This window comes from Phymastichus coffea, unplaced genomic scaffold (assembly GCF_024137745.1).
Source record: "Phymastichus coffea isolate CEN01 unplaced genomic scaffold, Cenicafe_Pcof_1.1 PCOF00047, whole genome shotgun sequence".
Lineage (NCBI taxonomy): Eukaryota > Metazoa > Arthropoda > Insecta > Hymenoptera > Eulophidae > Phymastichus > Phymastichus coffea.
Window position 1 is genome coordinate 365,183 of NW_026706858.1, and position 27,088 is coordinate 392,270.

General features: G+C 50.2%; 1 protein-coding gene across 3 annotated transcripts in view; it reads left to right on the forward strand.

Annotated features, from left to right (window-relative positions):
- The window catches only part of LOC131665181 (beta-1-syntrophin), a 140,049-nt gene that overhangs the window by 5,969 nt on the left and 106,992 nt on the right, over window positions 1–27,088 (forward strand). For all 3 annotated transcript variants that reach the window (XM_058936887.1, XM_058936888.1, XM_058936886.1), the window contains exon 2: window positions 635–1,253. In XM_058936887.1, the coding sequence (XP_058792870.1) occupies window positions 656–1,253 (598 nt within the window). In that variant the 5' untranslated portion in view covers window positions 635–655. The remainder of the gene's footprint in view (window positions 1–634; window positions 1,254–27,088) is intronic.

The window sequence follows — 27,088 nt, forward strand, 5'->3', positions numbered from 1 at the left end:
AACGGCCGCCTATTTATAGATTTCGACAGCGAGAGATGATGGAGCAAGCAGTCGGCGACGTGGATCGTTGGTTCTCGTGGACACGGTAAACGTTTCGATCGGTGGATTGGTGGTCGGTTAATGGGTCGCTGCTCCTTGCAAATCTGCAAACGCGCATTGTCATCCAACTAGTTCAATTGCTTACGGCAGCTGCAAACGAGTACACGGGCATGGCTATCGAATGAAATGCTTGGGCACGTAGCCACGGGTAGACCGGCTTTAGGTAACAATATATCAACAAGTCGTGGACGCCGCTGGCAGTGCGTATGCGTGCGCTCTTGTTGGCTCAACGTGCCTTTAACGGAATCGCAGATGCAATCGTAGTCCAGGTCGATTCAGGATCGGATTGTACCTTCGAACGCGACGAGAAATTGAGAAATTGAACTTTTTACGTTCCGCAAGCTGGCCGTTAGCTGTACGGGGTTAACCGTTGACGAGCAACGAGCGCACAACGAGGAAAGCGATCTGTCGAGTGTTTGATCTTTAGCGTAGCAGTAGCCAATTCGCGTGGTCAATAATTATTGTTAAGCACAAAATCGACGCAGCGAAATCGCGGCACTGACTGACGAGTATTTGTGCTTTGGTATGTCGACAGCGCGCCTGCGAAGAAATCGAAATGGTGGAGCTGAGCGCCGGCAGCAGCGGCCAAAACAGTCAACAGCAGCACCAGTCGCAGCACCAGCCAGCGGTCAATCCGTTGAGCATGATGACGGGCGCGACGTCGTCGTCCTCGACGTCCTCGGCGGCAACAGGCAGCTCCACGTCGTCGGTTTCGAGTAGAACTGGTCTCCTGGAAACGCAGGTCCGCGGGCAGTGGTACCGCGTGCTCGTCTCCTTGGAAGACGACTATTTGAGCATTTCGCTCGACGAGAGTTGCGAGGCGGCTGGCAATGGCCTCAATGGCAACGTCAACAACAACAATATAGACAGTCTGGGCGATCCCGACGTGCCGGACTCGGTGGCTAATCAGAAGAGGACCGTGCGAGTTGTCAAGAGCGACAATAATGGATTGGGCATCTCTATCAAAGGCGGCAAAGAGAACAAGATGCCCATTTTGATATCGAAAATCTTCAAAGGAATGGCTGCCGATGCTACGGAGCAATTATACGTTGGAGACGCTATTCTCGCCGTTAACGGTGAAGATTTGAGGGAAGCGACGCACGATGAAGCGGTTAAGGCGCTCAAGAGGGCTGGCAAAGTCGTCGAACTTGAAGGTTAGTGAGTCGCTGTTTTATAAGTGAGCCACAGTATTTACCTCTATTTAAGCAATCCTGTACAAATTTACGCTACAAAGATTTTATTGTACAATGCTCGCTTCTGAATCATTTTCAAATGTCACAAAATAGAGTTTGGCAATTGCATCGCGAGTAGCTACATTTTCAATAACACTGAAGCAGTGGTGCTTCCTTTTCTTTGCCACAAAGTGCTGTAATACAAGCTCCAAAGCGCCATCTTCGTTAGGATTAATCAAACACCTGGACAATTAGCCAGGGACACGAGACGTGGCGTCAAACGTCACGTAAGCCGAGCCCTGCAGAGCGGAATAAGAAGTAGCAGAGAGAGAGAGAGAGAGAGAGAGAGAGAGAGAGAGAGAGAGAGAGAGAGTCGAGTGCAAAGCAGTGGGACATTAACGGGGCTCTCTGCCCTCTGTCAGGCCAATTAGCCTTAAGTACGGCATGCATTTTCCAACGGCTCGTCACATCAGAAAACGTAATAAAGAAGAAACATAGGCAGAAAGTAAGCTTTTAGTCGGATTAATATAGCGCGACAGTCTCGCGGAAACTTTGTGTCGAAAACTTTGCTCGACGCCCCGAGGATTTGCAGTCAGGTAGAGGGACGGACAAGCTTCTTATTCTTGGCTTGTTAACGGTTTACAAATGTTTTCTTTCTTTTTCGCGCTGTTTTCAATTCCACCAATTTACATTTGGCAGTTTATGAATTTATTACAACATGCGCTCGCTCGACAAGAGAGTTCAATCAGAGCTGGATTACGGATCGATTTGACGGTTAATTGCCGAATCGTGTATACGAAGAGGACGACTTTTAATTTGAAAACGACACCTCGCGTGCACCGAGCTGCGAGGTATTAATGTATTTATAATTGGCGAGCGTTATTTTGTAATTTACAGATGTAAAATAGATTCGACCGTTGATTGCAATTAACGTTCGGCTATTGGGATTTGGTTTATTATTAGGGTTGTTAGCAAAGAAGTAAAGTTTCATATGCTGTTAAAAGTTATAACGTTGTCAGAGCTTTTCAAAACGTCCGAGCCCTGTCGCGAGCTTGTCGACTTGGTAAACGGTGAACAGCAGCGATCAGGCCCGAGCGTACACTCGCGTCACCTGTCGACGAGCAGTAAAAGCAGTGTACAGCTAAAAAAGAGCGACACTAACCGACGCGTGGAATCGCACGGGCCGTCGTTTCACGCGCCACAGGCATTCGATTAGGCTCTGCGAGAGCTTCCGAACAAACGTCATATCTCGGCGTATGAATACATTACAAGCGCTGAGGCTTTCTCACGCTGATGTGTCGTCTCGCTGCGCCGTCGCGAGTTTAGTTTGGCTGCGAGATGTTGAGATATTTTATTAGCCGACAGGACGAAAGATTCTCGAGCTCGGTCATGTGGGCGATGCGACAGCCCGCGAGTATCTGAGCCATGGGACTTTAGCGAAGATCGATTAATCTTTCGTATATCTTTAATTTCCATTCATTTAGTGATGATATATTTGATTTGCTCGGAAATGGCTGTTGATCGAATATTCATTTGCTGAACGAACCAGTGGATCACTGATTTTCAATGCGATCGACGTCCAACGTGGCCTTCGCTTGCCTTGTAGTTGCAACAACAAACGGCGATATTGTTATCGTAAAGTTGATAAACAGATGAAAAGGCTTGACGTCCGCTCGTAATGCTGTACAATAGAATTTATTAAGAGCAATAATTGATTTGGAGTGCGCGAAACGAGGAACGCGCTCGGCGGCTCGAGAAAGTCGATTGCCTTTCTTCGGGGGCTGAGCTGGTGGCGTAAAATAGATGCCTCGGAAAGAACAAAGGCATTACTCACGACCGACTTTTCATCGCGCGCTTTTTCTCATGTAATTATTTTTACATCGCGGCGAGTAAATGTTCCAAGCGCGCGCGAACGGAGATAAAAGGCTAAAGTTAGAGGAGGGAAAGCCGTAGGTGAACTTGTGTAAAATTTGAACTTGTAAAGATTTGACTAATGTGCCGAGGGCACACAGTTAGCTGGAGAACTGTGCTAACTTTGCCGTTTTATCATCTCGACTCGTTCTCCCTCCCTCTCCTTCTCAACTTGCAAGCGCGTTGATATTCATGCTTGACGTTCAGATTTCTGAGCTCTACGTGATTGTACATGCCGGGTGCCTTGACTCCGAACACTTTATGGATGACAGTCGGCTTTTCGCCAGCTATAACAATTTCTCGAGACGGCATATTCAAAGTTGTCGTTTGCGAGATGTTTATCGTTTTTCCCACTAGGCCCTCGGAACATTAACCTACGCGCAAATACAACACTAGCGTCGGATCGGATATGTCATCACGTATTTCTTCTTATCTAGACGGACGGGTTAAGCGGAAAAACGCACCTTTTTTCGTTGTTCCGCGTCGTTTGCGCACTGTATCTTTGAGGAAGCCGATGTTCGGAAGAAGGACTGGCCATTGTGGATTAGACGATTAGCGCGGCGCGCACGAGCGACGAGCTTCGGTTTGTCGATCGATGGCGGAATTATCGGGTTGAGCGATCGCGTGACTTTTGGCATGCGCATGCCAGCGGCGCCGGCCAATCTCCACGGCGCGATCTTTTCTCTCCGAAGGAATCCGAATGAAATATCGCGTGCCCGTGATTACGGATCTGTCGAGGTGGCGCGAGCGCAGGCCTCGCGTCGACATCTACTCTTTTTCCTCTTTCTCGCGGAACCCACGTCGTACGCGACTGCTTTCTACTTCTTTACGATTATTTCTGTTGCGCACGAGACGTACTGGACTACACTGGACACTGCCCCGCGCGAACCGGGGCTACTGCGACACTTGGGGTCGGATGTACGTTGGGAAACAACTTGCTCGGAGTTGCTTTTAATGGAATGACGCGAGTCACGCAGTCGAGCGCCGTCCGTCGTTGCTTTGGCAATTTTTTCTTTCGCGTACGACGTACCGGAGGCGCCAACGTTATTTTGTAATTGAACGACAACGGAAAGAAACGACACGGAAGAACACGCGTTTAGAAATGATCGAGGGCCCCCGCTGACGACAATCCGGGGCAGCAACGCATTTGCGCGCTTTCGAGCGATCCTGCAAAAACTTTTCACGGTAAAGCAGCGCGGTTGCGTTGAAAGCCACCGGTAGCAAGTCCATCTCGGCGGCCAATCCGAAGAAGACGGTGAAACAATTTAATGGTGTCATTCGTGATGCGCATTCGTGATGGCACACGGCAGTTCGAAGGCACATATTACTCACAAAGTTACGCACTTCGATTAGAAGATTAACCGCCGAAGAAGGCTGGATTGCCCAACTGCGTACAAGGGTATAAGGCGGAGCTCGAGCTGGACCACCTGTCATCGATGGCCAAAGTTGTTTAGCAGTCAAGCCTTTTTCAGAGAATTGTCCTGCGATCGGATAACCGCGCGGTGAAATCGGCAAATGAAAAAGCAGGAAGAACGTTAGGGAAGGCGCGTGCGTTCTATCGTGCGCGGCGATTTGCAGGGAGGCGCCGATCGCATAACGCGCACCCTCCCTGAATCACTGTGATGGATAACAACGTAGCTAGGTGTTATGCGCCCAAGAATCAATCAAGACATACGAGCTGCAACCGTTCAAAATGCCACTCGCCGATGATTCAAAGGTTCGCCTTTCGATGACGATTGCAGCTTCATTCGATAATGACCCGCGCAATGGCGGAGCACGTGCACGCGGGATGTTATTCGCGTTATTGGTGCAAGCCCGCGTGGAAAGACGGCGAGGAGGAGCCGCAACGAATAATCCAAAGCAAGGTCAATAATCCAGTTTGCGCGAAAGATGTACGTGCTCTCGCGAATGCAGATCGGTACGAAGCTCTCTCCCGGCCGTCGCTCTGTTCGCGCGCGCGAAATTAAGCAGCTCTCCGCCAGTGTCAATAATCCTGATTACCTCGTGCGAATGTTTCAGCGCATCGCGTACTTTCACCCTCCCGAACTCCAATTGGCTTCTTTTGCGAAGACGGAAAGTTGGCTGGTGGCGGCGACCGGCGCATGCCGCACTCTTTCGCGGACAAACCAAGTTGTGCCTTACTGCCACGATGACAAGCCGATGAAATCAACTTGGCGGCTAAGTCGCCAATAATAATAATCTCCTCGTTCCGTCATTCAGTCGGCAGATCTCGAAGGCGAGTTTGCGGATTCCGCAGCTAGCATTGTGCGATTTGCGTCCACCTATACGTTGTCGGATTCTCCGTCGCTCGCAAAGAAAAGCAGCGAAGGGTCAAGTTTGCTGCCGCGGAACAACTCGAATGATTCCTCGACGACACGTACGCGAGGCACGGAACAACGCGGAACAATCGGACGTGGCTCGCGTGGAGTGCGCCATCCGGTCCGCGGAATCCCAAGACTCGGCGAGTCTGATTAGCAATACGGCGAGCGAGAGAAGCGTCTCCGCAGACACTTGCGTGCTGTGCACCGTGGCGCAAAGCAGCGATGACGCTCGACAGGTCTTTGTTCGGGAACCCGCGGAAAATGGCACGTGCCAATTCGAATCACGGCCCTTCCCGGAATCCAGCGCGCGCTCGGTCGCTCGGCCGCCCGACCGCTCTGCCTCGATCGTCGATGCACGCAACGCTCTCGTGCGAACTATCGCTCAATCTTATGCAATTCCGGCGAGCACTCACGCCCAATGCGGAGCGCGCGATAACGGCCGGATCGTTATCTCGACGCGTGCACTCTGTCCGTGCGCCACAGACTTCGGCAATTTTTCGCATTTCCACGCGCACACCCATGCCAATCTTTTTTTCGAGAATTGCAAATGCAACTGCAGCTCGGACGCGGTTTACCGCGATTGCAAGCTGAGCAATGACGCTACGATGCGACGTGGCCAAGCTCCCTTGATTGAATATCGCTCGATATTCCGAAATTCCGACGGCAACAGTTTGGTAGGCAGCTGTTGCGCGATGCTGTACCAACCATTAATAGGCTTCCCACTTACAGCTTACATTTGCTTCCAGCGAGAGCGAAAGGAGCGCGCGACCAACCTCTTTCTCTCTGGCAGCTAATCATTTGCCTGTGTCTTGATTGCTCGAGCTTACAAACCTTCCAGTGTTTGGCCTCTGCCTCCCGTTGTTTCCTCGCGGTTCGATTCAATCACGTACGGTCAACAGTGATTTTTGAAGCTTTAATAACTTGCCGCGCGTGTATAACGCGTACCGGATCGCGAGCTTTTACATCGCTAACGAGACCTCAAATTTTGCAAATATTCTGTCGAACGCGAGGGCGCACGCACAGTCCCTTCGAAGTACGCAGGCCGTACGTTCGGCTGATTTCGATGGTGATGCTGATCATTCGTTCAGACAATATGCAATGCTGCATTACTGGTAAGCTCAGCCGGAATTCGCAGCTCAACGAACCGTCGAGTAAAACCGGAGGAAAAGCTGAAAAGCATGTGGATTTTGCATAGAAGAGCGCAAAGCGAAACAAGAGAGACGTTGTCGCAATGCTAAGAGGATGACAAGATGTGGTGCGTTTCTCGTGACGAGCCAACTCCTCGAGAGCTCGCGCTCATTGCGGTTAACGACAAATTGTTTAATTGCTTGCGACGCATGGAAGATGTACACGTGGCAGTTCACAAGTTGGAGTGCAACGTTACTGTTGCCGCTGCTACAACTACAGAGATAATCGGAGAGAGAGACTTGGCGCTGTCTGTACTTGCAACTTGGAAAATTGCGTTGATTGCGCGTCTTTGTTGTGCAATAAGATAGACCGCAAAAGACAAAATATTGACGTGCGCAAAATGCCAGCCACGTCAGCTCATTGAAATGATCGTGCTGACAGGTGTAACAGTCGGCAAAGCAAACGATAACCGGTGCAGCGATCAGTAATTACGTTTGGCAATAGCGTGCGGGCCTTTTGACGACAGTTTACGTGCGAAGATGCGATCGCTTTATGTGTTCGCCTTGACACGCTGCAATTATACAAACGCGAAGCTCATAAAGGTACGTTGACCGTACGCTTGAAATGTCTATTGCAGAGTCTCCGATATTTCTCTGTCGCGTAAGTTCCATTCGAGAAATAAATCGCAAGTGTCTTTCCAGGGGCGTCTAGTCATTTGTCGTCGTTTGCTCGATAACAACGAGAGAGAGAGAGAGAGAGAGAGAGAGAGCGGCCTTAATTCTATGCTGCTGGCCGACCGAGCATTGACTCCTACCACTTGATGGATCGGCGCTGTGGCTTGTGCTTTTGCCTTCTCTCTTCGCTTTCTCTCTTCGCTTTCTCCCTTCTCTTCTGTTACCTTGTTTTTCTTTCTTGACTGGTTATTTCTGACTTGGCTTTTTTCTTGCATCAAGTATGCTTTTTTTAACTCGCCAATTGTTAAAACTCTTAATATGAAGCTTTCCAGTATGATAAAGACTTTGAATAACAGAAATTATAATTAAATCGTGAATAATTATTGCAAAAAAGGATTTGTAAAATTAATTTAGCTTTTGTAAAGTTAAAAGCGGTTGCCATTGAGATGCAATTTCAAAGTAGAAATTTTCCATTATATATATTTCCGTGGATAGATTGGCGGTCGTTTAATAAATTTCGGTGTAATTGGTTTTTATGGGAAATTCCCGGAATTTTCATTCCACTGATTTACGTTTGACAGAACTTGGCATGACAGCTCAGATTTTTTACCAACGAAAGTAGTAGTGAGCACAATAAATAACTTAGTTTGAATGTAAAGTAAAAACTAAATGTTGTAGTAGCATTGCAAGCTCCCGAGAATCTCTAACCGTCCATCAACTCGTGACTGGTTGAAAAGCGTTTGCATGAGCGTAATTTTTCCTGAAGTAATGACAAAGCATTGCTTCCACGAAAAGCTGTCAAGAAAAGCAGAGAAAAAGAAACACTCGCAATAAATGACGGTAAATCGCGAGGTGCGCGCGCGCGCGCGCGAGACTGTATGCAGGCCGAACGAGCGCGCTGGTGAAATCACGGAAGCGCGACAAAGAGAAAAAGCAAGGAGCGAATTCTCCAAGCGCGAGCGGTGGCGGCGGCAGGAAGGAAGCGAGAGAGCGAGGGCTCTATTCATTTTTTATCTGCGACGGAAACAAAGAGCAGCTCATCTCGAGCTTCGCACCTCTCGATTATTATTATTCCTGGCTCGCGCCTTCTCGTTGATATTTCTCGTACGAAATCCGAAATGACGCGAGCTTTCAATTTTTATCGCGACTTGTGCGAGCTTTTCTCTCGCTCTCGCGCCCTCCCTTCTCTCTCTCTCTCTCTCTCTCTCTCTCTCTCTCTCTCTCTCTCTCTCTCTCTCTCTCTCTCTCTCTTTTGTCGCTGAGTTCTCTTGCTGTGCGTTTAAATGACGGAAGCTCAGGCGTGAACTTTCGCACGCACGCTTGTTACTGTATTTTTTCTCCTTTTTCGACGTTTTCGTGTGACACGTACATGCGGAGCTTGTAGACAGCTTATTCTTCTGGCAATGCTTTGGCATGCTTTCTGTGCTTTCTGTACGATAACGAGAGTTGAGAATAATGGATGGATTAAAATGCTCGGGTGGTTATGAAATTGCAATAAAAATAAGCCGACTTTCGAAACGAAAAATATAGCAAGCAGACTAGGAATAACTGACAATAGTGCTCGTAGGTGGAGAGCTCTCGGCTAAATTTCAAACGAACGTTCCGTTGGCTTACTCGCGATCTATTTAACCGTAAGCTGACGTCCTGAAAGAACGGAATTTTTGTTGAATTACTCGCCGGCAAAGGGGAAGCAATTAATTAGATTGAAAGAGCCAGCTCGGTTGTTCGCAACATTTTGCCGTCTTCAATGCTCGCAAGCATAATAGCCAGAGCAAGAATTGCTGCTTCGGCGTGTATGGAGGCGGCCGGAGCAGAGGAAAAACAAGCCCGCGCGCTCACACCAGAAATGAAATCTTTTCTGCGCTACGCTCTTTGCAAGCTTTTAATTAACAAACGTCACGTGCCTTCTCCCACTCGCATGCTAATTGCCATTTTGCCGAAACAAAGCGGTCCGTGTCTTGGTGTAGCCATACGCACAATTAGTTGTCCTCGAAACGAGACAGTCGCCCGCTTTCGATGGCGAGTCGACGCGTCGACTGCCAATGTATATTTGACAGGACGTTGACGATACGCGCGAATGCATAGGTCGTATAAATCGTACGAATATTGCCGTTGCCCTTGAATTAAAGTCTGGCCGAGTCGAGCACCAGTCAACGAAGCTCCCGTTGAAAGTCGGTCGATAAAGGTGCGCGATACGTGCGAATGGCGAACATCGCAAGCGATAATGGCGTAAGCACGAGAACGTAATTAGCTGTGGGCTGCATTGTTCGAGTCAATTTCCGCTTCCGGATAGAGCCGACTGCAATGCCGACTGCGGTTTCCGGGGGCGCAGTCAAAGGCAGGGCGCGCCAATCAATCGGATCGCTCGCGCGCGAGCCGCCAGTTCGTCGACGCGGAAAAGAGCGGAAAAGACGCGCGCGCCTCTCGTGCCAGATCTCCTATCGCGCGGCCCGCCAGGCTTATCTTCGCTCATTACTGTTGTCGTCTTGCCGTCGCTGGCCTGTCGGTGTATTTGGCGATCGTGCAACCATTAGCTTCACCGTTTCTTCGACGGCGTAAAATATGTAACTCGCACTTCGACTGCTGGCCCCTTCGCTTATTATTCAGAGCGAATCCAGACTACTACTGTCGAACAATATGAGGAATGCTCTTTTGGACGTCTCCATTTTTCACTCTCGTGCGCAATGTCAATAGGCTACGGCAACTATCGCGTCGGTGCACGTACGCAAAAAAATGGCCATTCTACAAAAGGCCAGCGAGCAAAGGCACGAAAAGCTGCCGGCAGCATCGATGTACTAATTACCTCGTGGGATGCCCAAATGGACGCGGGACAGGCAGAGAATTCCTCGCGTGGCCATTTTCAAGCTTGTAATTTGAGATGGTGCGCGGCGGCATATCTCCGATTCCCGGCAGACTCTCGCCCACTCCCTTTTCGTCTTTTGGCCCGAAATAGGAGCGCGAGGTAGCTAGCTTTTCCGGACAAAATGCGACGTTGACCAGGTCGCTCTTTATACCCTTTTTACGCTCGGCCCACTCCTTTCTTCGTCCTTCTCTCTCCGGAGACTCGAGTCCCGTTTCGTTGCGCTTCTTGCTCGCTACTCGATGATCTCCTTCGTATGTTTTCCAGTTTTATGCGTCTGCTTTCGTGCCGCGCGGGTACGCGGCGCTTTTTGCGCATTTCATTTTTTTAATGCGGCCCCGGCTGCTCGGCGTTCGATCAAATCATCGGAGACTCTCCGCGTACTCTCGCTTGACTTTACTCCGAAGTCAACGCTACATTGACGTCGCGCAAACACAATGCCGTGAACGCCTGACGCCGATTTCCGGTCATACTCCGGAGCCTTATTGTGGCGTGATCGGCGTGATCTCGCTTTGGAAAGTAGAAAACAGCGATCGGCGACTGAGACAAAAGAAAGGCACTCGGAAAAAATGGAAGAAAGCCTCGTGCAATACAGAATCGCACTTTGGGAAAATGAAAGCGCACAACTGAAAACTGCAACCCGGGTCAGAAGATTGGTTAATCGATGTGAAAAGCCCCTCCGAAGCGTTCCTACCGTTAGCACGTTACTCCATAGCTTTGCGTGTCGAGGCGTCAATAAGATTCTCACTGGACAATTAAAGCGGCTGGACGTTGTAGTTGGAATCAATTGCTTCTTTACGCTTTCGTTGAGATCATTAATTATTTGGCCTTTGACGTTCATTAAAATGGATTTATCGGTTTATCGATTGCCTCGCCGAGCCTTTTTTGGTAGAACCTTTCCGAGCTGTTGAATAGTTCATTAACCATTTCGAGTTATAGGTTATTACATGTTCATTTTCAATGAACTTCAAAGCGGTTTATTGACTTTTGAATTGCAGCGGCGCTGTGCAACTTGGATTGCTGGATTGCTTTTCATAGGACGCTGCGCACGAGGATTTTCGGGAATACCAATTAGAACGTCAGAGTTGGAAGTAGGTGAAATTTCGGTAATACTGGAGCAAATGTCAGTGAAAACATGATGCGCGCGCCACGTGCCATCGTCGCATTAATAATTAATCTATGCACATGATATTTTCATGCCCCGTGGAATCTCCGTTATGTCGATAGTCACTTGAACGCGTCAATAATGTGTCGGAACATAATCGGCTTGGATAGTATATCAATCAGGTAGACGCCGAGTATAATATCTGACGTGCAACATCTGCCAGTTAATTTCAGTGTCAATCAGTTTGCTTTCATCGTGAACAATGATGAATTAGGAAGAAAAGGAGGGAAGGGTAAGCAAGCTGAACACGGCAAAAATCCGATTGATCGCTCGCACACCAAACGCAGCCGCTGCTCAGTTTTCAATCAGCTCCCATAAATTCATTGCCAACCCGCTGCACCCCCGTCGCCCGCGGCCTTCCTCGACTATTGAGCATCGAGCGCGAGCGAGCGAATTTACAACGGCGGCTCCACTCGTCTGTGTGTTTTCGTGGTGCTTTGCGCGTTTCTGTTCCGAGCGGCCCTTCGGCGGCCTTCGAGGCTCTCTCCGAAGCCGCCTGGCAGTCGGCTCTGGCGTTTTGTCTGTCGCTTCTCTAGATTTTTAAGTATCGACCGAGGGATTCTGCTCGCCGCTCTAATTGGATGATGATCTGCGGCTATTGGAGCTTTCATTTTCGCGTTGCGCGCCGCAGCTTGCAATGCACGGCGGATCATCGTCTTTTCGGCTTTCCAACTGCCTTTCTGCCGCATGCTACGAGAGCGCTTGCATTCTTTCGCAACTTGCTATTCAAGTAACTCCATTGAAGTGTTACGTGAGTGCGCAAGTAAGAATAAAGATTTAAACTGACGCTATTTACTTTTTTTATGTTGCAGGTGAGTCAGGAATTGCGACCAATGCTAAAGTTGACGTAAAACAACTTGATCTCATATCTCTAAGTACAGTCGTATTTTCTTCGTTTGATGGCTCAAATTTCATTTGAATCGTCAAGTCAAAAGCCGAAACGACGAACGAGTCCACGCGAGCTACAGCAAAATACAGCGGAAGCGAGTGCCGTGTTCTTCATCGCTTAGCTAATGGAAGCAAATTCGTCAAAAAAGAAAGCGTTCGGTGAAAAATGAGACTCTCGCCTAGAAGCTGAAACTGAAAAATGATCGTACTCCGGTAATGACAAAAACTGATTGAACAGAGGCACGAGAAAAAGAAATTTTCCCCACATCTTGCATGCCGCACTCGCTCAGATTCCCAATCTCCGTGGAAAAGAAACCTCAATGAAATCTTGCTGAGAAATAGCATTTTCACCGCGCGACACTCAATCTCATCTTGCTCGTTCTCGCTCCTCCGTCGGTACTCTGGAAAAGAGAAAAAGGAAAGGAATCCCCACAATTTTGGATTATGAAATAGATAAAATATTCAAATCACGGCGGCGGCGGCGGCGGCGGCGGCGGCGGCGGCGGCGGCGGCGGCGACGGCAGATTCGACGTTTTTCCTTGAGCACGAGAGGAGGCGGAAGAGCGATGTACAGGCGGGACACGCATAATGTGGGTGTAGACGCTACCTGTTCCCGGCAGAATCTCTCCTCACACACACACAATGCCATTGTCCTGCAGGCCGCGTGCGCGTGCACGCGCGCGCGTGTGTGTGCAGCAAGGCGCTCATGAGTTATCGCTCCCCTTCGCAGACTGCTGTTGCTAGCGCGCCTCCACCTTTTCGCCTACACCCTCATAAATTCACAACACACTTCATACAAGCTTCCTTTCTCGCGGCCGAGAGGGCCCGCGGATAATGTTTCGTTACGAGAGCGCCGCGCCTTTGTATCGCCACGAGCTCTTCCCCGCCGATCTATCCAATGCTTTTCCAGCCTGCCTATTAATTGCACGAGCGTGAGTTTGCGCCTCGCGTGTGCCAACTCGAGCTTCTTTAGGATCTGACTGACAATGCAACGGCAGCCGTGTTATCGTCTTTCTGCCTGGGATTCGTATCGATCACAATCGATACGTGCTGCGAATTTTCGTCAACCTGTGAACCTGAGCCTCTGTCCGAGGTGCGCATTGTGGGCACGACTTGAATCGATTGGCCGTAACGCACGTTGACAATACGCTTGGCCGATCATTTGTATGGATGCTCGGCCTTGTCTAATTTTACATCGGAGAGCAAGTAACGGCGGTGATATCGTGACGCCCGAATCAGCCGAAGCAGAGAGCGTTCAAATATTCGTTGCTGCCCTCGAGAAAATGCAGCCGATGTTGAAGCGAAAGCGAAGCCTCCAGAAAGAATCTCGCCGCTCGCCCTCGAAAGGTCGTTTTGTTGTTTTTTATTGTCGGCGGGGAGAGGAGCTTCCGATGGCCCGATGGCCCGCAACTTTTCCGCGCGATTGCAAATTAATGACTCGACGAGTGCGTGCCTGCGCGCGACAAAGGGGCCAATTGGATTTACATTTGCAAACACCTGCGCGCGTCGTTACATCTAATTTTCCCCGGCCGTGCCTCTTTTTTACATCGCCACGGCATCGCAAACTGATTTTTACGACGACCTCTCATTTATTGCCTCGGGATAAATTTTAAAAGGGCTTTCGAGCACTGGAACAGCGGACCAGTTTTTTCGCAGCAACCTTTCAGGATTTACGAGATCTATCTATCTACCGTTTCGCAGAGTGATTGTTGTGAAACGACTGTTATTTAATTAATTTAAAACGTTACCATGCGCGAATGAAAAGTCTGCTGCGGCGATGGATGGATCTGCGCTATCCGTACGCTATCCGCGTAGGCGCTGTCCAGTCCAGCCAATCCTCAAAAATTCCATCTTAGCTCGGCATAAACGAAGGAGGCAAGTTGCTCGGTATCCTCCAAAAAAATTAATCGTTAGAGAGGCGCGCTCGCTCGCTAAAAATTCAAGGCGTTCTCTCTGTCTTCTCGCCACATCATCGCCTTATATAAATTCATATTCCTCGCGTCGACAACAAGGCCTTCGCGCAAGAGCGGAAGCAGCAGCCCTAGAGAGGCATTCGCCCGGAGCTTGAGTTAATCGTAACACTTGACGCTTGCCTGCGTAAATTGTAATCTTTACGATCGCGGCTGCATTTCCAAAGTGCAATTTTTGCTGTTTGCTGCTTATCACGCTCGCTTATGACAAGGAGATAACCTAATCTCGCGAGTGTTGAAGCTGATTTTTCCTGATTTTTTTCCACTGAAACGCTTGCGAGGGTGCGTTACAAAGCGAGTTCTGAACGATTTTTCTGGATCAATTAATGCTGATTTTTCTGGTGTGGTGGTTGCCGTGGTTGCCGGGGTCGAGACGCTTTATGGGATGAACTTTTACGGGGAAAAGTTACGGTTATTTATAATGGCCTTGCAGGTATAAATTCAACTTGTTTCAATTTTTAAAGGTTTTTATTGGATTCCGCGTTTTCATTCGTAGCGAGTTCGCTGCTGGCTATGAAAGTGATCTATAGCTCAGCTATTCATATGACAATAACGCTGTGATTATAAATGCTTGGCCATCATAAGCTAGACCTTACCTCGGGACGCATGTTAAGAATAGCAATTCTGAGAAGCAATATTTTATAACGCATAATTTGGTATCAAGTATGCGACTCAATGCCAATTCGATATCGTATACCGTGAGTGGCATAACAATGATGGCATTTGATCATAGGCACTCGTTTTCATTTCTCTTTCAGTGTCATCTGAAGCTCGGTGCAATTTTTTTTCTACCTTTTTGAAAAATGCATTACATTCTCCTCGCGAAGAAGTAGCTTGAAAATCAGCATGCACTGAACGTTCGGATAGAAAAAAAGGCTTCATGGACCTTTTCCTCGCGGCTACACACGTCCGTTCTATCTAGCGTATGTAGTGGCCGCGCAGAAATACAATTGGCAGGAAGCCAGTTTTGCTGGCGCGAGCCTTAAAACGTGAAAGATGCTCCGCCGATTGAATTTCTCTCGCGGGTGAGGGCCTCCTATCGCCCAGCGATTGATTGATTATAAATGGAGGGATATATCCGCGAACTTGCTTCCAACCGGATAGAGATGTCCTCTCTCGGGAGCGGAGCTGCACACGATTGGAGTGGCCTCTTTTATAGGCTTCTACCGTGTAAGTCATAAATGTAGCTCTCTCTCTCTCTCTCTCTCGCCGAAAAAAGTTTTTTACGATTTTCCAATGGACTTGTTCTTCTTCTCTTTCGATATTTCTTTTGCTGTGGACGACTTTTCGCCTGATAATTTGACGTTTCGGAGTCTGTTTTTACGCTGAGCGAAGCTCGAATGGCCGACGAATTGAAATTTGAGGATACTGCAGAAATGTTGTTGCAATTAAGGTCCTTGGAGTTGGCTTCGAAAGTCGCATTTTGCTGAGAGCCGTCGACGAAAAAAATCCCTTGGTCCAGTCGAAACCGGCTAGTCGCCATTCCGCCATTGCAAGACTTGTCTCTGAAAAAAGAGTAAGGAATGCCAATCTGGTCGATCGGTGGAGTATCAGCCAGTATAATCTTGGAATGGAGCGGCAATCTCAGGAGTGGAGCGTGAAAGTGGTGAATGCGTCAAAGGCGTCGCGGGCAAGGAAGTTTCGGCGGCGTCGAGTTGCTAACGAAGCTAGTTTGGCTAGCGGAGCCCAAGCCAAGTATAGTTGAGACGAGGAGGCCGTTACGCTGGCAGCTGCGTGCACGCGCGCGTGTATTGCTAGGGAGGAGCAAAGTGCGATTATGAGACGCAGAGGCGCGTGCGAGGTCGTGGAGGCTCGGGCTAACTGCGTCCATTAGGCCATTTATCGCGCTGCCGGCCGAGTGCAGTTTACTCGTTACATAGGAGTCGGGCGTAAAGTTGGCTCGCAGCGGTGGCTGGCGGGAGCGTTGAGATGACGGGATAATCGCATTTATTATACGCGCCGGGCTTTTGTTTGCAACTGCGGAATCGCCATGTCGCGTACGTTTGCTCGCCTCGCTTTCGTCGCTCAATGCTCGAATTCTCAATGCTCGCGGACAGCCAGCAGATGCGAGGATTTTTGTGAATGTTGCGCTGCTCGCTGGCAGCGTAATGGGGGCGGCGAGCTAACGAGCGCGCCGGCGATTCAATCGCTAATGCGCGCTCGTTCACTTCGCTCGCTGCTGCAGCCTCGGCTCGGTGCAGCTGCTCGAAAGATGATTCGAGCCTCCGGCCGACCTTCTCGCTGTAGCTTGCACGACGACGACGACGACGACGACGACGACGACGACGACGACTGTGCCGGCGCTTCCGCCGAGGAAATTTAGAACGGAATTTCGCAGAAAATTGATGTAATGGCCACTGATTTGAGGGATTTGTCGCTTGAAAGAGTCGGCTCTCCCTCTCGGTGAAGGAGCGAGCTTTTCCCTCGCTCTTCGCTCGCTGCGCTTGCTTGGCTTCGCTTTTTTTCAGTTTCATTGGTTTATTGGCTGCGCAGCCAGCCAGTCTCCAATTGAATCGCGCCAATCGCTTGCAATTCCGTCGGCTGACATTTGCATCGAGCTTTGCGCGGCTTTGCGCAGCTTTGTGCATCTAGGCGCAAGTGCAACTAACGCCAAGCAACTCTGGTCCGTCGCGGCACAAGGCGAGCAACAAAAGTCGCAGTCAGGAACGAGCGGCCATTAACTCGTCGCCGAGAAAAGCCACGCTCTTTCTCCTAGCTTCGCTAATTAGCCAAGCGAGCGACGTTTTCCACCAGATTTGGCCCTTTCAGGCGAGCCAACCGCGCGATCATTCTCGATCGCCTTTAATTCGAGCGACGCTGCCGCCGGCGGCTTGCATAGACTTACGAGCGCACCGAACTTGGCACGAGTCAACATGCGAGCTTCGAGCTAGTACGTGGACTTTGTTACAACTTCTGCGATGGATCATGCGTAGCAAACTGTTCTGTCCATGTTTATCTTGCGTGCAATTGCAACTGCTGGACGTCTGGCTGCGACAAATGACGTTCATGAGATCAAACCGATGAATTTGAATTGAGTCGTTTACTGCCACTTGGTATTTCCTCGTCTCAATGTTTGAGCACGGAATGAGTTTGATGGGCGCACGAACAGCGAAAAAACCACACAGACAGCAGAACATTACGTCGCTCGCTCGGACAAAAAGATAATCTGCCGTCGATGAAGAAACCCGACCCGTCGACCCGTCGACCCGTCGATCCACCGATGCATCTCGCGCGCCCGCACGGAGCCAACAAAGAAGACGGCCCTCCGCTTCAGCCGTCTCGCGCGAGTTCATTGTGCCGAAGCGCACAAAGAGGCCCAACCTCGCGTCGGACAGGCGGCAATGTCGGGAATAGTTTCATCCGGGCGGCGAGTTGCGCTGAGCCGGCGAGGTCTTGGGAGAAGCAGCCACGGCAGCGGCGCTGCGCTGGATGTGTGCGTGATTTGTGTGCCGTCGTCCCCACGGCGCGGTGCTTTTGCACCGGCTCCGATTGTTCGCCATGTAGGCCGGCGATTGTGCGCTCTCGCGCCGCGCCGATTCACTTTCCAATTTGTCATTCATGCGTTGCCACCTCTTGCTCTTTTGTTTGCCTTGCTCGTTGCCAATCGGCCAATCGGTTGTCGAGCAAGTGCGCACGAATAATGCCGTACGCTTTTACCTTCGATCCGTTCGGTTAACCCCGCGTTCTTAGCCGTACTCGCCATCGGTTGAACGCCGAGCCACTGATGGCTGGATAAAGAACGAAGTAACGAAGAACAGCCTGCACGTTGCAAAAGCCTGTCTGGCTCGGTCTGGCCATTGGAAAAGCTGATCGCGCACGAGAAGAAAGAGCAAAAAGTAAGGCGGGAACAGCCACATTTCGGAGCTGCTACCAGCAGCACACTAGCAGTCGACCGGCTAGACGCATAATTTTCAATCCGTCCGCGCGTTCCGCTTGCCAAAGAGCACTGGCGGCTAGCAGACGCGCGCGTTGTTTAAACAGCAATTACGCGACTTTAGGTACGTACGCGTAGACTCTGGAGAATGCACGGGCCCCTCCACACGCTGGAGGCTGCACACGCGGGTGCAACGGCTCTCTTTTTTTGCTTTTGCGCTCGCGCGTATAACCACTTGCTTTTAGAGAGCGAGAGGGCGAGAGCGCGCGTTTAGTTTTTCTCTTCCGAGCTGCCAGCGCGACTGTTGAAAGAGAGCGAGAATGGATCGCGTGGAAGAAAACAGCCGGGTTTTTGCTCGTTGTTTCGCCTCCTGTGCGTCGTTTTTTGCGCTCTCGCCTTTTGCCGCGAATGTGGGTTAGGCACGCGGAATAAGGATCGTCCAGACATTGCGCAGGATTGAATTTTTGCGCGAGACTGCAGCTTTTCTCCTCGAGCGAAAGATCGTCGATGGCGTCGCGCGGACCGAAACTCGAAAACAAAGTTAAAACTTGTTACTCTCCGAGGGAAGCATCGGCTCGGCCCCGCTAAACGAACAAAGTCCAGCTGTTGGACGAGCGTCGAAGAGTAGACCCGTAGCAGGAGGAAAGAGGGAAAGAGGGAAAGAGGGAAAGAAGACGAGCAGCTTAGCGGCCGAAGAGCTACGGTTCGCGAATTAGTCGCGCGCACACCCATCCGTCTATCGTCTTAATGGGCCAAGTTCCGTCCCAGAGACTTTTTCTTTGTCCTCTTCCGTGCGGGCTCGCCGCCCAGCTTTCTATCTCATTGCCCGACTCGGCCGCGAGACGTATCGCACTCTGCGAGCGAACCTTGGCCGTTTTGCGGCACGCTGCTGAATCGATGTCGATCGTAGGCTTCTCGACGGCGACGCGACCGTTGCTAGCCATTTGACGATTCAAGCGCTCGGCTACGTGTGTACCTACACGCACGCACGAGCGCACGAACAAGAAACCGCACGCTTCGCCGTATCCGAGGCTGTCGGGATGGAGCATGGGTAGAAAAACGGCTCGACTCGTCTAGCCACGAATAAGATCTTGCTGTTACGAACGAGACAAGGTTTAGCGTGCGAGCGTGAAAAATGCACCTCGTCACGCGCACAGTCGGCGCCCGCAAGTAGGCAATCTCCAACTTACTCGCTCGCTGTGCCTCCAAACTTTCGCATTATTTATTATTTCGTCGTTATTTGCCCGAAATTGCTGTTGTTGTTCGACGCGAGCTTCTTTATTTCGTAGCTATTGTCACACAGTGGCTCGAAAATTCATTTCACCACCAGGATATCGATGCTTGCGTCTAATTGTACAAACGCGTCGTGACGTAGTCGCTGTTGAACCTGAATGCCGTTGGATATGGTGTCCCAGCGACGGAGGCCGATTCGTATCGTTCGTTTTTTTTTTCTCGCGTTTTCTATGATAAAATATGATAAAGAAGAGCAGCGAGCATCGTAACGCTTATTGCACTCGTTTGCTCGATGATAGAGCTGGTGACGGCGAGAGCCAACGTGTGGCCGCGTGCAATTGGACGCTCGTCGAACGAACTTTCCAATTTCGTCTAATGTATCTCGCGGTTGTATACGTCGGCCAGGTTCCTTAATATGTGATTCTTGCCTTTCGTCGGTTGGGCCATTGAGCCCTGCATCATTCGGAATGATCGGGCAAATTACCATTCGTTTACAGTGATTCGCTGTAAGTGGCAGTCCGAGAACCTAACGAATGAACTGGGAAACGAGTGAATCACGCGGCAACCTGCAAAGTCTTAATTGTAGCGCTCGAGATAACAAACATAAATTAACAAGCAAACGCAATGCACAGCGGTAGTGCAAGCCCAAGTCAAGTCGGGCAGACAGAGAGCGCATAAATCATTAGCATTCATCCGGTGTGTGTGCGGCCCGCGAGCAAACTCTCAACTACGGCGTCGATGCGCGCAAACTCCTTATCGCAGCGCGAGGGGGCAGAAAAAAGTTGGAGTCATATAATGCATCTCAGTTAGTAGCGAATTTATCGCGGCATGTTGACTTGCTGGCATGAGTTTTTCAGCTATATTAATGCACTCCAACGAGGATTCCGCGCACGGCAGTTGACTCGGCGTTGTTGTACACCGCCAGGCGCAATTCGTTCTTGTCGCGCCCTTGTCGCGCCCTTAACGCGCTCAAAATGACTCTCACAAAAGAATTTTTGTCGAGATATTTTTTGGAATTGCCTCGCCTTGTCAGCCGCGCAGTTTAGAATTGTCGGCGCATTGTGAAAGAAAGAGGCTAGCGGGTTTGTCGTGTATAGGAGAGAGCGAGCGACATTAATTATTTTCGTGATGAATGGCGGCGCAAGGATGAGTTGTGCAAGAAATTCCGCGAGTGATATATTTCTTGATGTGGTGTATTTATCTTTTCGTTGAAGACCGACTTTATTCCAGCGAAGTACAAATGCAATTGTGTTTACGACGTTAATTAGTGTAGCTCGCTGAATGATTAACTCGTTGAATCGTAACGAGGAAGCCGCACACAGTTCGAAGTCTTTTTGGAAGTGTACTTATTTGCGAAGCGAAGGGCGACTCGTAGTAGCGGACCTGGTGGATCTGCGGCCATCTGGGAGGGAAAAAAGAACACGAAGCCGCGAGCTAGGAAAGCCGCGAGAGCATAAGAGCAAGAGGCAGCCCTCCGAAATCGCGCCTCGTCCTCGTGCCCGTATTTTTTCCCGCGGCTCGTTAAACTCGCCGCAGGCTGAATATCTAACGAGCTTGGCTTGCCACTTCTCTCCCCCTGCCCCAGCTCGCGATAATTATTACGCGATCGCGCTTATTTATATGCTCCCTCGCGCGGATGATTTAAGGAGTCGCCCTCGCTAAAAACTTTCCCTCTGCCTCTTGCTTTCCTCCTTTTTTCGCTCAACTTTTTGAGAACTCGCAATTAGATGTAATTAATTCGCTGCCAACTTTCGGCCGCTTTATTATAGCGAATTTGTCTTCGTTTTGAATTCGGCTAAAACGCAAATTTGTTATCGCCTGGAGCCTGTTGCCTCTGCTTAACTTGCGAACAATTGCGGCTTTGGCTAAAAGTTTCTTGAATGGGCCGCGCGATGGTTATTTTTCAATGGGTACGTGGCGTGGCAGAGCTTACGCGTTGCGATGCCCTTTTTCCGGCAGGCCCAACAGGCGAGAGCTGCGCCAGCGCGATAATGTTGATTTAGCTGCTTGTTCACGTGTTTGCCAGATGCATTGAATAGATAAACTTGCGCTTTTTCGAGAGGCAAACTTTTTGTATCCGCTACGCGTTGTTCCGCGTATCTTCGGGCTTTTATCGTCGAGTTACTATTTATGAAAAGTTTGCTCCAGGCGCCATTATTTAGTTGGCTCGTCCAGTGAATTGACGTATTCGTAACAAGATTTGATTATTGCGGGAGTCTGCGCGATCGTGCGGTCACGTCGAACAATTCAATGTTTTGCAGAGATTACGACTGTTGTTATTGACTATTGCGAAATAATGTAAATCGTTGGAAGCCGATTTGGAAAGGTCGCGCGAGGAAGTCGATAGACACAAATTTGCCGTTACGAGCTTGAATGTGGTTGCGCTCGCGACATCCGCAAAAGAAATAAGTAGCAATAGATAAACGCGGAATATTGATCGAGTGAAGCGCAATGAAGAGGAGCAGAGAAAATAAAGACTGAAAAGACCTTTCCGCGGGCGGAGCTTTCAGCGAGAGAGCAATTCTCGCAAGTCCGGCGTTACTTTTCATTTGCGCTTGCAGCGCTCATAAGGAGCTTTGCCGTGAATTCGATTCCCGCGGAGCTGCTTCAATAAATCCCCGCGCCCACTTCTCGTAGATAAGAGCAAAAAAAAGAGAAATAATCACATTAGCGAAGGAGCTAGGACCAAGAATTTACGGTGTCTCTTTGCTAAGCTTGGCCGGCTAAGAGTCTGAAATATTCGCCGCTGTCGCCGTCTGATGGTGATGAATTGAAACTATACAGCAGCTGTAGACTGTGTGCACAGGATAATACTTTGAGGGATGGACGGACGAGGGTGTCTTTGGTATTGTAGCTGTGTGTCGCCTGAGTGAGAGAGTGAAAAGTTGAGTACGAGTTAATATTTGCCAGCAGAGCGGGCTGCACGTAATGAAAATTGTTTGAAACTGCATGTCTCTGCCTCTTTTGTAAAATGTACTTTGACTTTGGGCGCGCGCTAACGAAATTCCATGTTAACGAGGAAATCCCGGCAATGCGCCGAGAGAGCATATTTGATTTAGTATTCCTGGGGATTTTGCGTGTAATTGAGGTCAGTGCGAAAACTTGGCTACGGCAATTTTTTTCTCCCGAAGCGCGTGATACATTTTCGTTTGCCGAACAATTAGCTGGACAGTCGAGTAACAAACTTGCAGCTCAACGCGACTTTTCACTTTTGACTGTTGACTTTTGATCACCAGATGTGTTCGCTGCTGCTTATTTTCTGGAATCGCAAAAAAGGAGAAGACAGAGCTTTTTTGCCTTTGGACGAAAACTTATTCCAGCAGCGTAAGCTTGCGGATGAGCAGCAACAGCTCTTTTTTATCAATTAAATTTTCGACCCGTTTCCTCTTTCCATCGACGGTCTGCGCCTTCCAATCGATTCCCGATTGTATTGCGGTTCATCAGCTGCGCGAGCACAAAAGCTCTCAAGTCGAGCGTGTCTCGCTCAGTCGAGTTAGTCTCTTATTCGTGGGGAAGTGCATCCATCGAAGAAAAGTCCGACGCGGTGCTTTTAGCGAGCAAAAAACACGGCGCAAAGTTCGGCTAATTGTCGCCAATGGCCGAATTGACTTGTTCTAAGCCTGAGCAGTTTGCCGAGCTGACTGTGCGCGCGGCATGCCTAATTCGCCTGTAAAACCTCGCTTCGTTGTTTCTTTTTTCAAGATTCGCGAGTCGCCAAACGAATTCTCGTCGCGCCCGAGTTCAGCTTGACTTGTACTACTTGCTCGCAGCTCTTCCTTTTTTTCTTCTTTTCTACTGTTCTCGAAGGTGCTTCGGGCACTTTCTCTAATTATTCGGCTGTGGACTGTTGAATGAAACAGTGCATGGTTGCTATGGTTCGGAGTCTCGCGAGGCTCGAACGCGATCAGTTGATAAGACAGAAATGAAAGTATTTTTGGATAAATAAGCAAACGAAGATTGCATTGACGTTGCTCATCGACAAGGATAACTAATAATAAACTACATAGCCCTCTGGCCAGCTGCGACTTGGATCGGTGTCTCAAACGAACGGTGTCAGCAGATTATTTCAACGCGAGATCCAGTAAACCGACTGGCAAAGGGAGCACGCGGGAGAGCAGCAGCCAAGAGAAAGGCAAGCAAGGGCCACTGCGCTCGGCCCCCCAGAGGCAAACAGTTTCGTTAGTCGTTATCACGGCGGTAGCGGGCAATAATCATTTCCGGCGAACGAGATAATCCTCGAGCTCGTCGTCGCCGGCAACAATCGCGCTTTGTATCATTAACGTACTGGCACATCTCGAGATTCGCGCGCGCTCAAAGAGCCAGTCGGAACCCGATTATCCAGGCGGAAAAGCGCGAAGACTGTGCGCGGGCCTTCCCGGGTGCAGAGTCAGAGCAGCTGGGGGGTAGAAAGGTCGTTGCTCGATCGGAGCTGACAGGCGATCCTCTGTCCACATCGCGGGGCTTGGCGATGATCCCTTACTGCGAGCCCCGCGGTGACACACGCCACCGACTCGACGCAGTTGGACTTGGATCGCGCGCGCTCCAGTTGCAGGTGACGGCAGCGATTATCAATGCACGCGCGTAAATGTACAGCGAGCTGTGCGATATTTGCACGGTGCTCGGTGCAGCGCGCGCATTTAATACAGAGAGCTGCAATCAATGATTCATGAGGCTGAGCGCGGCTGACGCAAGGCCATCATGCGCAAAACGATGCAGCTAGGCAGAGCCTTAATTTGCTCAGCGGAGGGCGCGAGTAAGAGGAGCGTGCAGAAGCCATCGGAAGAAAAATCCAAGCGCGCCAGCTAACTGCTGCGCGTCGACTCGTTAAGCGTGCTCGTCGACAATGGTCTATGCATATCCGGAGCCAGTAATGGGCTTGCGCGCGTGCAGCTGCCTCCGAATTTTCGGCAGGCGCGCACGGAGCGTGTCTCTCGAGAGCTGTGCCGTTGCCGCCAGCAGCAGCTATAATTGCGGCTTCTTGTCGATCCTTTGCTGCACGTGTGCGTTTCCTTGCCTTCCCTGCGGATGCCACTGCTATTAAGAATCTCTCTGGCGTCTGAGACGTTCGACGTTAGCTGTTTGTTCGAGCGTGGGGAACTAGCGCGCGAGTGGCGAGAGGCGAGAGGCGAGAGGCTGCTGCTTCATTATTTAGTTGGAGAGACAAGTGATTTCAACCGCCGGGTTGGGGGTTGGGGGGATGAGGCAGAGCAGCGGAATCGGCAGAATGCCTTTTATCGCGGCTTGTTGCTTCAGCGATCAAAGGCGAACGTTTGATTTGTGGAAAATAGACGCGACTCGAAAACGGAAACTATTGCAAGATTCATAGGGGTTTGATGTGACAGGCCAGTGCTTTCGGGGATTACCTTAGCTTGTGATTTTTCGCTGACGGGCCAATAGCCGCTCGACAATTCGATTCGCGGTTTTTTAACGGCAAGGAAAACCAGTTGTTTTTCCACTTTCAAGGCTCGTGCGGGACACGCGAATAGGGTGCGCCGGCTTCTAGGCTCCGATAGGCTCGGCTCGGTGCGACCGTGATGAATCGGCAAGTGTGGCACGCCAAGTGCTCCTTACTCGTACTTGCGGAAGTGTGAAATTGCTGCGAAAATAGAGACGGAGAACAAGGCCGTAACGCTGACTACAAAGCGAGTTTCCAACCCGATTACGCCCTCCTCGTTGACGTTATTCCGACATCGAGATTCGCTCACGCGACGACCAAACGAAAGCAGTCAGCACCTGGTGCGGCCGATTCACAAGTGGCGCCCGGTGACGCGCGCCGCATTCTTTCATACGAGAGCCGACGATGGGGCTCGGCCTTTTTCTCCATTTCGTCGAGGAGAGATATCGAGTTGGTTCGTGTAAACGCGAGCGCCGAGGCTTTTCACAGCCGCACGGCTTTGGAATTGATGCCTTTCAGCGACAGGCATTCTTTCGCGCGGAAATATTTTTGCGTCGTCGGCCCGGCGAGCGAGCCTCGGTTCGTTATTTTTCTCGCTGTTTGCCAGCCTCGAGTTAGGCCCGCCAGCGCCGCTAGCAAATTTGCGCGTGTGCGCTCTATTGGTTTTACATCGTAATTGCAAATTAGCCTCGCTAATGAAGTGTAAATCGATTTGGGGCGCGATGTCAACAAGATTCGGCACGCAAATTGACGAGCCGATAAATAAGAAGGGGCAAGCTACCGATGGGCAAATCGCAACGCGCAAAACAGTCTGGTGGGCCGCGCACGAAGGAGAGCACGGAAAAGTAGGAGGAAGATTGGAAAGTCGAAGGTGTTGGCAGTGTATACGGAACGCATTGCAGGCGCGCACGCGCGAATATAGTAATGGGTAACGGGGAAGCAGTGAGGGGTAGCGGATCTCGATAGGGCGACCAAATATTGAAACTCGAAATTGTATGTGCGAGAGGATTGGCCGGGGAAACGCGGAGAGCGGGAAAAAGCGAGCAGCTCGAGCGACTCGGCTCGAGCCAGGCAAAGCGGACTCGGGCACTGGAGGCGGGCGTTAATTGAAGTCTGCGGCTGTACGCAGCCGCCTATTAACGCTCCTGAAGTGTATTCCTGCCACCGCCAGGTCTCATTACATACTTACAATGCAGCTCTTTTCTCCCGGCTTCCTCGGTGGACGGTCACGTCAATACGCCGGTTTCTCCGTTTCCTCGCGATCGTTCAAGATCGTTCAAGATCGTACCCCGCCGCTCGGTGCAGACGGTGCAGACCATTTTGTAGCCGTGAAAATATCAACACAGATCTGACGCGAGCCTCCCGCGCTGAAAGAGCCTGACGGGGGGGGGGCGTTGATTGAAACGAGCAATTAGCTCGAGCCTGCTCCGACGCACGCTAATCAGGCCCAGAAACAGAGATGCACTTTACTTCTCTCTGCCTCTCTGCCTCTCTACCTCTCTGCCTTCGCTTATTCCTAAGCGTCTTTCCGCGAGGCGCGAATATGCTTTGATGAAAAGATCGACTCCCCTCTTGGTTTATTTGCGCAGTATGACTCTTGAAAGTCAGTTGCTGAATTTACTCGACGACTCCTCCTCCCTGGATGCGCTTATAATGAATGTACGTGAGCTGCTCGCCATATGTTTACCGTCGTCCTTTAGATATTGCGCTCGACTGTTTGTGGCAGAGAAGTGCACTTGTTCTTGCTGCTGCTGAATGAATCTTATTCCAGAGAAGTCGCCCAACGAAAGCAGGTTTCGCGTTCCGCGAAAACTGCTCTCGATCCTTTCTCCATCTCGTCAATGGATTTTATCTTATTTTTGCTGCTTTGGGAAAATGCCAACGGAAAATGACGCGCAGCTCAATCCGCGCTCTGACAGCCCTCGGTGACTCAATCCAGCAAAATAATTAACAGCGAGCCTATGCACAGCCAGACTTTAGACATTCGCAAAATTGCAAGTGGCTGTAAGCACCAACTTCTCGTAACAGATAAAGTAGTTTTCCGAAGCAATTTAAGTTTGTTACCCCTCCGCGAGTAAATTTCCCTCCGCCCCCAGTCCCCCTTCCTATTTTTGCCATTCTGTTTTAGTTGGCTGCCGTTGACGACAACTAACTTAAACATTTGCGCAGTCACCTTCTAACCGAGTTATTTTTTAGCCATCCGCCGTCTCCCCGGTTCTTCTCCTCCCTTCTATGTTTGTTATTCGATGTCGAACGTGTGCCTGAGCCCAACGTCATTCGCTGTGACAACGCTCGCTGTGAAAATTCGGTCAAGCGATCTTCACGGACATACGCGCCACAGCCAACGCTCCTGTCACGTAATTTGTACACCAATCGACATCTGCTAAGATACTCCACT